This window comes from Corvus brachyrhynchos, unplaced genomic scaffold (genome assembly GCF_000691975.1).
Source record: "Corvus brachyrhynchos isolate BGI_N302 unplaced genomic scaffold, ASM69197v1 scaffold351, whole genome shotgun sequence".
Classification (NCBI taxonomy): domain Eukaryota; kingdom Metazoa; phylum Chordata; class Aves; order Passeriformes; family Corvidae; genus Corvus; species Corvus brachyrhynchos.
The window spans coordinates 544,162-555,530 of NW_008236203.1; the positions used below are offsets into that span (position 1 = coordinate 544,162).

General features: G+C 52.2%; 1 protein-coding gene across 1 annotated transcript in view; it reads right to left on the reverse strand.

Annotated features, from left to right (window-relative positions):
* Positions 1-1,158: 1,158 nt before the first annotated feature.
* The window catches only part of AIFM1 (apoptosis inducing factor, mitochondria associated 1), a 14,206-nt gene continuing 3,995 nt past the window's right edge, over positions 1,159-11,369 (reverse strand). The window contains exons 3-15 of the mRNA XM_008640877.2: positions 10,691-10,803; positions 10,473-10,603; positions 9,814-9,904; positions 9,004-9,088; positions 8,491-8,567; positions 7,522-7,630; positions 6,772-6,879; positions 5,858-5,946; positions 5,637-5,777; positions 4,984-5,126; positions 2,782-2,906; positions 2,074-2,270; positions 1,159-1,433 (exon numbers count right to left, since the gene is read on the reverse strand). Coding sequence (XP_008639099.2) covers positions 1,362-1,433; positions 2,074-2,270; positions 2,782-2,906; positions 4,984-5,126; positions 5,637-5,777; positions 5,858-5,946; positions 6,772-6,879; positions 7,522-7,630; positions 8,491-8,567; positions 9,004-9,088; positions 9,814-9,904; positions 10,473-10,603; positions 10,691-10,803 — 1,481 coding nt within the window. The 3' untranslated portion in view covers positions 1,159-1,361. The remainder of the gene's footprint in view (positions 1,434-2,073; positions 2,271-2,781; positions 2,907-4,983; positions 5,127-5,636; positions 5,778-5,857; positions 5,947-6,771; positions 6,880-7,521; positions 7,631-8,490; positions 8,568-9,003; positions 9,089-9,813; positions 9,905-10,472; positions 10,604-10,690; positions 10,804-11,369) is intronic.

Here is an 11,369-nt window from a genome sequence, read left to right on the forward strand (position 1 = left end):
GGGAGGAGGAAGAGGTGTGGGGGGCAGGCAGCTGCCCGGGCAGGGTGCTGGTACGCCTGGTGCCATCCTCCCGTTGGCCTCTCCCTCCATCTCTCAGCTGGTGCCTCTCCTCAGGGCTCTGGGGGTTTGGGTTCTGCTCCTCCATGGCTCCTTTCCCACAGGTGTCCTGGGAAGCTGCTGCTTCCTGAGCAAGATGTTCTGCTTGAGTGGGTACCCCAGGGCGGCTTCTTAAATACCCCAGGGGCAGCTGGTACGCCTGGTGCCATCCTCCCGTTGGCCTCTCCCTCCATCTCTCAGCTGGTGCCTCTCCTCAGGGCTCTGGGGGTTTGGGTTCTGCTCCTCCATGGCTCCTTTCCCACAGGTGTCCTGGGAAGCTGCTGCTTCCTGAGCAAGATGTTCTGCTTGAGTGGGTACCCCAGGGCGGCTTCTTAAATACCCCAGGGGCAGGATGTGGCCCTGCAGTGTCACAATGGCCCCTTGGGGTCGTGAGGCCCTGCAGTGTCACAATGGCCCAAGGGCACCATGAGGCCCCACATCACCCATGGCAGTTGTCAGGTTGTGTTGGGTTTGCATGGCCAGGTTTTGGGAGCGAGGGGGCTACAGGGGTGGCCTCTGTGAGAAGTTGCCAGAACCTTTCCCCACGTCCGGCAGAGCCAACACCACCAGCTCCAGGACACACCCACTGCTGGCCAAGGCTGAGCCCAGCAGAGATGGTGGTGACACCTCGGGGATGAAAGATTAAACTGCAGCCCACAGGAAGGACTCAGGCTGGGGAAGTTCATGGAGAAATAGCTCCTGTGGGAGGGACCCCAGGCTGGAGCAGGGGAAGGACTACGACCCCTCTCCTGGAGCAGGGACAGAAACAAGGTGTGATGAACTGACCATGGCCCTCATTCCCTGTCTCCCTGTGACGATGAGGGAGGGAGGATGGAGAGCCCAGGAAAGAAAGGGGGGGGCGGGAAGTGTTTTTAAGATTTCTACTTCTCATCATCCTGCTCTGATTTTGATTGGTAATTGATTTCCCCAAGTCGAGTCTGTTTCGACAGGCTGGAGAAGGGGCAGAGAGCCTGCAGGCCTGCTCGCTCCCCAGCGGGAATTCCTGCAAGGAAAGAGGGAGTTCTGCAGGCTCCCCCAAGGCTGACACAAGGGAAAACCAACTCCAGTGGGCAGCACGTTCCCCTCTCCTCACCAGCCAGGCAGCGGTGCAGGAGGGAGCAGGTGACTAGAACAATCTGACTTTATTGGTGCAAACACTGGGCTCGGGTGAGTGGAATATTCCCATGTGCTCCCAGGAAGCTCCCAAGGTGAAGGGGTGCACACAGCCAGCAGCCCACTCGCGCCTGCTGTTCCTGCTGCCGAGCTCAGTCTTCGTGGATGTTGAAGAGCTTTGCTACTTCATTGAGGTCCTCGTGCTCCTCCCCGTCTTTGATGATCTGGAGGAAGGAGAACACATTAAATCCTGCACATCCCATAAAGAGCCAGGGCTGCAGGACTGTCACAGCCAATGCCAGGAACTCCTTGGATGCTCTCTGAAGCACCAGACTGAGACAGCCACAACACGACAGCACTTTCTACACCCAAATTCACATGGGAGTCTTAAATGTACCATCACCTGCCTACAGGAACAGCAGGAAAACCAAGCTCCCGTCCCTGTGGGATTTGTTTCTGGGTTTCCCTTTACAGCCAGGGAGAGCAAGTGTTTTAAAAAGTGATTCAGCTCTGCAAAGGTGAGCCTGGCACTAACTTGGAGCCAGGATACCTGGCTTGAACCTGCAACTTTTAGACAAGATGAAGAGACCACGGATTTAGGGTAAGGGCTGCTAAGGGAGGGAGGGAGGGAGGGAGGGAAGGATGGGAGGGAGGAAAGGAGGAAGGCAGGAAGACAGGCAGGGAAGGCGGAAAGGAAGGCAGGAAGGAAGGCCATACCAAAAAGCACAGGGACAGCTCCCCTAATTCACCCAAGCAGTGCTCCCATTGGACATCTGCCTTTATTTATCGTCACTTTGAATTGGCAGATTGATTTTTCCACAAGAAAAGTCCCGCTCTAGCAAACCCCCCTCGCCCTGCACTGACCTTCCGAGCAATGGGCATCCTGTTGAAGATGTTCCACAATACGATTCCCACCACGACTTTATCCCTGAGGTAGAAAATGACACCTTTGCCGTAATCTTCTCCTTGCTGTGGGACTTGAGGCGTTGGTGAAGAGCTTTGAGAGATCTGAACTTCTGAGGCTTCTGCTTCCGTTTCGCTCTCAGATCGAATTCCAGTCCCTAAGGCAAAGACAGGAGGAGTCACACACCCAGTGCAGGACGTGATGATGGGAGCAGACTCAAGAGCAGGAGCCTGAGATGTTTCCCTTTGAGTTGTGTTCCCCAAAAGTTAAGTTTCATTAACAAAAGGATGAAACAATCCCAACATGGAGCACAACACTGACAGTTCCCAACTTCCACCCTCAAATGCAAAGGACAGCAGTGTCTGCTTCCTGCAGGCAGCGGATACAAAATAAACATGCTTGGATCCCTGTCTCTGTTATCCCAAACTGACCATTTTATTGCCACAGAGGAGATCAAACTTCCCTGGGAAAGTTTACATGTCAGTAGAGGCGTTCCCTGACATGTTCTTGGAGGAATGTTGTGTTTTAATCACATTTTAATATCAAAGCCAGCCTTTAAAGCTTGCTCTAGAAACGAGACAGCAGATTGCTGTGTCCTCATGCTTTCAGAGGTCAGGGTGACTCTGTGGTCCCCACACCAGCACGTGCAGGAGCTCCCCAGTCCATACCTGACTGTTCTGTTGCACTTTTTGGGGTGTCCTTGGCCGTCGCCTTGGCGAACACTCCCACTGTGGGCAGACTGCTGTCCACAAGGCCAATGGCTTCGTACCCCACATTGGGGCCCAGATCACTCCTAGGAATGAAGTGGGAATAAAATAAATTGGTAGCATTATTGAGACAAATCCAAGGCAATTCCATCCATCCATCCATCCATCCATCCATCCATCCATCCATCCATCCTCCACTCCTTACTCCAGCGTGGCGTGGGCGATGCTGGACACAGGCTGACCCACACACTGACTGATACACGGAGTGTCCTTGGTGCACACAGGTGCAACAAGGAGTCAAGACATGACAAACCCATGGCCCTGAGCTTCAGAAAAACCAGCTCACTGACCAAAACTCTGAAATCCTTCAGGACCACTCCCTGGGAGGCAGCTGGAGACTTCCCAGCTTCTGGCAGTGCTGTTATCCACACCAGGCTTGGCAGCATGGACAATCACTCAGTGAGTATTTCAGAGAGCATTTAAAAAAGACTAAAGAGAAGAACACCTTGCCCTAACACCTCCTTGAACTGGGCACCTGGATCTGAACTGGGGTGCTGATAGGAGACAAAGCAGCTGTGGTTTGGCACCAGTAAGTACCAGGTGTCTGAAGTGTTTCCCAGGATGCTGAGGAAACAGATGCATCACAAACCACTTTGGATCTATGTACAACACGACCTTCCCTGCCAGAATCCTCCAGCACAGACTGGGGTCACTGCAAGGAACACCAGTAACATGCCAGCTGTGATCAGGAGGGATCATGGAGTAATTTGGGTTGGAAGGGACCTCAAAACCTATCTCATTCCACTCTTCTACCACGGGCAGGGACACCTTCCACTATCCCAGATTGCTCCAAGCCCCAATGTCCAGCCTGGCCTTGGACACTTCCAGGGATCCAGGGGCAGCCCCAGCTGCTCTGGGCACCCTGTGCCAGGGCCTGCCCACCCTCCCAGGGAAGGATTTCTTCCATATATTGAACCTAAATGTCCCCTCTGTCAGTTTGGAGCCACTCCCCCTTGTCCTGTCACTCCAGTCCCTCTCTCCTTGCAGCCCCTTCAGACACTGGAAGATGCTGCGAGGTCTCCACACAACCTTCTCTCCAAGAGGATCGGGATCCTGAGCATGCTGACAAAATGCATGAGGAATTCCTGTCATTTCCCAGCTTTTCAGCACGGGGGAAGGAAGTGTCACTCTGTGAGGGCTGGCACAGTGTGACACCTGCCAACAAACACGGGGCTGCAACTCACAGCCCTCCTTCACCTGCATCTGGTCATGGCTGAGAGCATCCCGAGGGAAAACACCCCTGGGAAATGGGAAATGGCTGTCTCTGTGTCCTTAGCTGCACCTGATGACCTCTGAAGTTTTTCCCAACCTCAAGGATTCTGTGGCTTGGTTTCTTGTTTAAAAGTGAAGTGAGAAATGCTCTGGGCCCCAAGTCCAGGCAGAACAGACCAAGAGCTCAGGTAAATGACAGCAGGTCATAAATAACTATTTCTGAGGAGATTTCCCTGAGAAAACTGGAACTCTTTTACCCATATTTGAAATCCTGTTAACAAACAGGATTTGGAATTTTTAACTGGGCTGAGCTAGCAGCCTTTTGGATTTTTTGTGGGGCTTTTTTTTGTTGTTGTTGTTTTGTTGTTCTGTTTTCATTCATTTTGTTTTAAAAAGAACTTCAGGAAAATATAGCAAAATTGCCTATTTTCCTGATACCTCTCTCTGGAAAACAACTTCTCAGGTACACCTGGATGCAGCAGTGCTTTGCTACTAAAGCATCAGCTCAGCAAAGTGCAACACTCAGACCCACACACTGGGCTGGGGAACTTCAGATAACCCTAACAGAAAATCTGCTGCTAGATTCAACCTGTAAATCAGTCTGCTCTGAGGAAAGGGCTGTTCTGTATTGCTCCTTGCTCTGCGGAATGGGACTCGTTCAGGGAGAAACTGGGATCTGCAGGAAGGAAAAACACTTGAGGGAGGTGAGGGCAGAGCAGCAAACGCTCAAACACCTCCCCCGCCCTGAGCTTTAGGAACATGAAGCTGTACAAGGTGTTTGCTGAGGTGGTTTCACTCCTCTTGGGAAACAGACACTTCCCGAGGTGTATCTTGTCCAAGCTCCTGCAACGTGGCCACGCGAGGAACCCCCAAAGAGGAAAGGACCGTTACCAGAACATGGACTGGTGCCAGTAGGGCTTTGCAGCTCCTGTCATGTTTTCTCCAGCCAGTCTCCCGCTCACCACGGCGTGGTCGTGGTGCTCCACGCGCCTCCGGCCCAGTTTGATGTCATAAAAGCAGGCAGCATCCCCTGCCTTGGAGAGAACCATCCCGTGAGCCCCGAGACAGGGACAGCTTCCATTAGTGCCCAAACAAAAAAAAACATCGGGAAGAGACCAAGTGGAACAAGGAACCGAGTTTTTCTGGCAAACCCCCGAACACCACCACTACCTCATCCCACTCCCTGGACTACACAACTCCCAGTTTCTCAGCATTTTGCACCGATCCTTGGAAAAATAAGCCAGCATGAGCTACGTTTTCCAGAGGAATCAAAGTCTCAACGCCCACCAAGGGACTCTTATGCAAGCGAGTGATCCAGGCTATCTTTAGGTTACCCCAACTCCTCTTACACAGCATAAATATTCCAAACTCGCCGTGGTTACCACGGCAACGAGGCGGCTGCAGTGCCTGACCAGGCTCTGGGCCTGCGCTACACCGCTCTCCTTACTCTCCTCACTCGCTCCTGCTCACGCCGGTCACCTCCTCCGTGCCACTCGAGTGTCCCGCTGCAGCAGCAGCAGCAGCAGAGCTGTGCCCACACTCACCACCCAGATGTTGGAGCGCGCCTGCAGCTCCGCGTTCACCCGGAACCCCCCGAAGTTGGAGTCCACCTCCAGCCCCGCTGACTTGGCCAGTTCCACATTAGGCTCCAGCCCCACCGCAGCCACAATGTGATCTGTCTCCACCTGTTTGGGGATGCAGAATTAGGATGTTAATTCCCTGCATGCCCCTGCAAATGTTGCCCTCTCCCTGCTTTTCCATTTACCTTCCGGCCGTCCTTCAGTTTAATCAGCAGCCGGTTGCCGGACACAGAGACGGATTTGACCACAGCATTGGGCAGGACATTGACCCCCTCTGGAAAGGAGCACAGGACACCTCACTGCCTCACTGCCTGCCCAGGACTGGGCAGATCCCACCTGCAGCAGGTGGCTGGTGCAGGCAGATCCAGGTGAGGAACCAAGACAGAGCCCACCCGAGCTTTGCTGCATGTGCTAGTGCAGCTCTGGGGGAAGCACGAGGAGAAACCCAGATACAAAGTCTGAAAGCTGCTTAAATGACAATCCAAAGTACATCTCATGTGATGACAAGGCCACATCCGAAAGAATTCCCTAAAACAGGTGTTCAGGAGCTAAGGACGCTCAATTACCTATTGCTGTGCCACAGCCAGACTCAGAGGTCCAACAAAGCAGCTTCCAAAAAAAGAAATTAACTCAGACCTGTGGGTATCAGGCGCTGCAATCCACACCCAATGACATTCCTCCTCCCTCTCCCCCCTCCACTTCCCAATGCACAGGATTATTTTGCACTTAATGCAGCAAATGGAAAAAGGTGTCTTAGACCTTACTGACATTATCAGCCAAACACTGCAGCACCTGGCCTGACACACCTGGTGTGTGCACGGGCACAGAGATCTTTCCAGGGAAACAGCCACAGGGAAGGAAAGCCTCACTGCCATCAGCAAGCCTGCTTGCTCAGCCTTCCCAGAGGAACTGCCAAGAAGCCAGGGGTTCATGGCAGCCCTGTGCTGCCCAAGCTGCCTGAACTACAACTTCCCCTGTGCTGCACCTGGGCCACTTTGCAGGGCCCAGCCTTCCCAAGGCTGCAGAGACAGAAGGGAACTGGATGTCCCCAGGAGCAGCTGCCCAACAGCAGCAGCCCAAACCCACTCGGCAGCTTCACCTCTTCGGACTTTCTCTGTGGTCCAGTTGCTCAGGTATTCGGGCAGGACTTTGCCCATGTTGCCGTTCTCTGGAAACAGCTGGATCACCTCCAGGCCTCGGGTTCGTGCTGGAAGGGAAGCACAGAGCAGCAGGATAAAGAGCAGCAGCAGATGTCAGGACACACAGGCTTTACTTTACACAAGGAGCTTGACAGAAGTTTCCAAATCTGGGAGTTCTGACTCCCAAGGAGTCACAAAGTGACTGACCACTGCTTCTCATACACCTGCAAACTCTAGGTAACAGACTTTTAGGGTAAATGCTTGGTATTTTGGCAAAAAACTTTTTAAAATTACCATAAAGGCACTACTCACACACTGACAGTCAGAATCCAGCTGCTCACCACCTTTTTGAAATCACAGGATTAAGGAATGCTTTTGGTTGGAAGGGACCTTAAAGATCATCCAGTTCCTACCTCAAAATCAGTTTGAGGGTGGCTTTGAGCACAGAGAACAAATGTGACTTTTCAGAGGGTGGAATGACTTTGCAGCTCACACTGGCCCGCAGAGCTCCCACCTCTGTGGTCAGGGGCTGCTGGGCAGCTAATGAGGGAGAAACTGGGAGAGCCTCAGCCAACAAAACACCCGTGTGTTGTTTCCTTCAGGCAAAGACAGAGGCTGTGCAAAAACTGAGCAGCTGGGGAGTGAAAAGAAGTTTCTGATGTGAGGCTGCTGCCACTCAGTGCCTGTCACAGCTGGGGACACACACTCACCTCTCCTTCCCAGAGCACAGGCCAGCTCGCTGCCGAGGAATCCACCACCAATAATTGTGATGGACTTGACTTCCCTGGAAATCTTCTCCAGCCTTCGGAAGTCCTCGATCTGAAAGAACATTTACCCCCATTTCCAATCCTCTCTAACAGGAATGGCAGCAGAAAGCATTTGTCTCCAGTCTGTCCCTTTGAAATAAGAGTGACTCTCCCCAGCCTGGAAAAGGACATGTGTTGCTCCTTCCTCCTGTTTGCCTGTTGCATAGAAAAACCTCCCTGGATTCCTTAAGTCTGTGCAAGCTCTTCCCTGTCCAGGAAATCTCAAATGCCTGCATTTCCCCCTACATTTCAAGGGCAGCTACAATAAAACTTCTAAACTCAAATGTCCCACAGCACACCCAGTACAAGGATGCCACAGCTCACAGCATCCATCCCTCCCTTCCCCACTGAGCAGACCACAGCTCAGGGCAAGTCCAGCACAGAACACAAGACTCCCATATGCCTTCTTATTCCCAATCCATTCCCTGAACATGACTAAAGGGAAGGCTGCATGCTTCTTCTTCCAAATCCCACATCTTCAAGAAAAGTAGAGTTTGCCAAAAAAAAAAAAAAACAAACAACTCTGCAGCAAATTCCAGAAGATTTTGGCCACATTCAATGGCTTTTATTCACTTTGGAAGGTGCAGCAAAGTCACACAGGAGGGAAACTTTAAAAAATACCTAAACCCCATAATCCACACACTATTACAGCTCTCGGGCCGAGGCAAGCAGGTGAGTGGTTGAGTAGACTCTACCCTGGTTTCCTGCCTGGGAGAAGGAATAAGCAGCCAATGGATTCCTGGGCACCGTCTGAGGGGGGCACTGCCAAGGCAGGACTGTCCGGACCCAAAGCAGAGGAGTTTAAAAACGGAAAGCAGTGGCAAGTGGCTCTGACTCACTGAGCCTCAGCTGGCTGGCAGCACCTGAGGTTACCTTTCGGAACAGGGTCAGCCTTTTCTGCACGTCCTTTCCTGCTCGTTCAATGGCAGGCAGGTTTCTTGGGGATCCCCCTGGACACAGGGAGGAGAGAAGAGAGACCAATGACACCACGGCCATGGCACTGGATATCCAGACAGTGCAAAGCTGTCTCGGATCTCAACCGTGCTTCCCAAACTGCTCCAGTATGGGAATATCCCAGTATCCCTGCTGCTGTCTGAATGTCCCAGAAAAGCTGATGATGCAAGGCAGGTGAGAAACCCAGCGTGGCTGGCTGCACAACTGTCCTTCACAGGACTGCTCCCCAGCATGTTTGACACTGCAGAAACTTCTTCTCAAACAGAACCAAAGAATCACAGAATGGTTTGGGACCTTAAAGCTGGACCCCCCCAGCTCTCCCAGCTTGGCTCCACAGGGGAGGTACTCCAGAGAATTTATCTCTAGCTAAATGTCACTGAAATAAAAAGCCTGGCACAAGACCAGGAACAAGAGAAAAAACCCAACACTTACCAGTGGCAATGAGACATTTGTCGTAGGATATCTGGGTGCCATCACTGAGCTTCACCGTGTTCCCTCTGACATCCATGTGCACAACCTGCAAGATGAACCCAGCTGAGCTCGAGCTCTTCACTTCATGGACTGCTGATCAGAGATGCAATCTTGGAATTAACATTCTCCCACCTTTAGGTTTAGGGTGGGGGCAGGAGTGGGGAAGTGAGAGGACTGGAAGTGGGAATTGAGGCAACTTCTTTGGGAGTCACCATAGCTCAGGCTGATCTTCCCATGGTCTGAGTGTGAAATGGGCTCAGACAGAGCACAGCTCAGCAGGGCGCGGAAAAAAGGAAGAGGAATCACTGACATTTATCATAGCAACATACAAAAAACTGAGGATATAAATATGTTAGAAGGTTCACCATAAATTTCTCCACCTTCCTGCTGCTTTGGCACAGTGCTCCTGCTCACCTCATCACCCACTACCTCGATCTCTGTGCTCTCCTCACCTCACCCTCCAGCCCACACAGCCCAGTTCCCACTTGTCACACCCCATCTCTAAGGTCTACATATTTTTGTCCCATGCCCAGACTCCAAACTTATCCACCTCTCTTCCTTATCATCTTCCCTCAGCTCACTTCTATTCCTCTTGCCTTCTCCCAACTTCACTTCAGAGTAGCATAATCTCTGCTCCATCACACTTTTCCCAAACTTATACAAATTCCCTTCCCAGCCAACTCCCCCTCCAACTCCAGTGGTTCAGTACCACCTTGGAATGCAGGCTCTGCTTAGAAGAGCTGTAGGAACAAGAGCCAGTGCTGTACCCACCTTCTTGCCAGGCAGAACTGCCACCCCACCATTTTCCACAGAAGGCAGGTCCTCGACAGGCACATAGAAAGACGGCGGCTGGAAATAGATACTGAGAGAAGCTCCATTACCAAACAGGTTCCACTAGCTCTGGGGCACCAGAAATCCAGCTGTTCAGCAGCTCCAATGAGACAAAGACAACTCTGTGCATCCATAACAAGCTCCACAATTATTTATCTATTTTTAAGAATTAGGGTCTTCACACTGTTGAAGTTCGAGGGTTTGGATCACAGAATCACAGAATTGGTCAGGTTGGAAAAGATCATCAAATCCAACCACCAAGAAAGGCTTAATCACAGAAGTCAAAAAAATCAAGTGTGATCCCGTGTCCCTGGACCTCTGCTCTAACCTGTGGAGCTTCACCTTTATTAACTTATTTCAGAGGACTCCTGCCCATAGAGGGATGTGTCTAAGGGGAATCACAGCAAAGTTCAAGAGGTATCGAGTCCTGAGCGAACCCCGGTGGGAAGCAGAATTCTTCAACCCCTGCCAGCACCGACACAGCCTTCCCTGCTCCTCAGTGCTCCACTGGTTGGTGGTTCTCTCCCAAGAACAGTTTGGTCATTGTCACCTCGTCACTAAACACTCTCCTGCGCCCTGTCACCTGCAGTGCCACGTACCTCCTCTCCTTGCCATTCCACTGCTTGAACCGCAACGTTTCTGTCACGTTGGGATCATCGGAAAACCACAGTTCTTTGGAAAGAGGTGGACGCATGTAGGGCAGGTTAGGGTCTTCAGACACAATCAGCACCTTTAATTGGCCAGGAAACACATCAGCTGGAGCAACAGCAGGCAAATGGGAGCACACACAGGGGCTCTGGAGCAGGACAGCTCTTACCCGGGCTCCGGGGTCGCGGGCCCGGATGGATCTGGCAGCAGCGAAAGCAGCGGTTCCTCCACCAATGAGCAGGAAAGGGACGTGGGACGGGACCTTGGGATGAGTGCTCGGAGCTGCAGGTGACAGATGGGACAGCTTACTGCAAATACAGGCAAATGGCCCAGCCCCAGGGCACAGAGTGTGTCACCAGGGGCCTTCCACATCCAGACTTCCTTTGGAAATTGTCCTCCTTCTGCCCCAGCATCCTTCCCAAGAACCCCGCTGCTGCTTCTCCCAAAGCTGCTCCCTGCAGGAATCAGTCAGATTTCAGCAAACTGGTTTTTCTCAGCAAGCCCAAAACTCTGCACTGGCCAACCAGCGTACACTTTGTAAGAAAGGGAAGTTCCCCAAAAGGCCAAGGCACGTTTTTCTGTAATTTTGTTCAAGGAGACAACTTTTGAGTTCCTGCAGAAGGCACCTCCTCCCACAGGCAGGTCCTGTTGCTGAGCAACATGCGGTTAATTCGTAGGCAGGGACTAACCAGGCAGTTCAGTATTAGCACCAGAACTCACCTGCTGCGCCCCCAGGAGCAGCACCTGCACCTGAAATCCGCTTAATTCAGCGAAGTACAGGCTGCAGTTTGGGAGCTGCAGTTCAGGGCTGACTCCAGGATGAACAGGCTCTCCACCAGCCAGGGAAA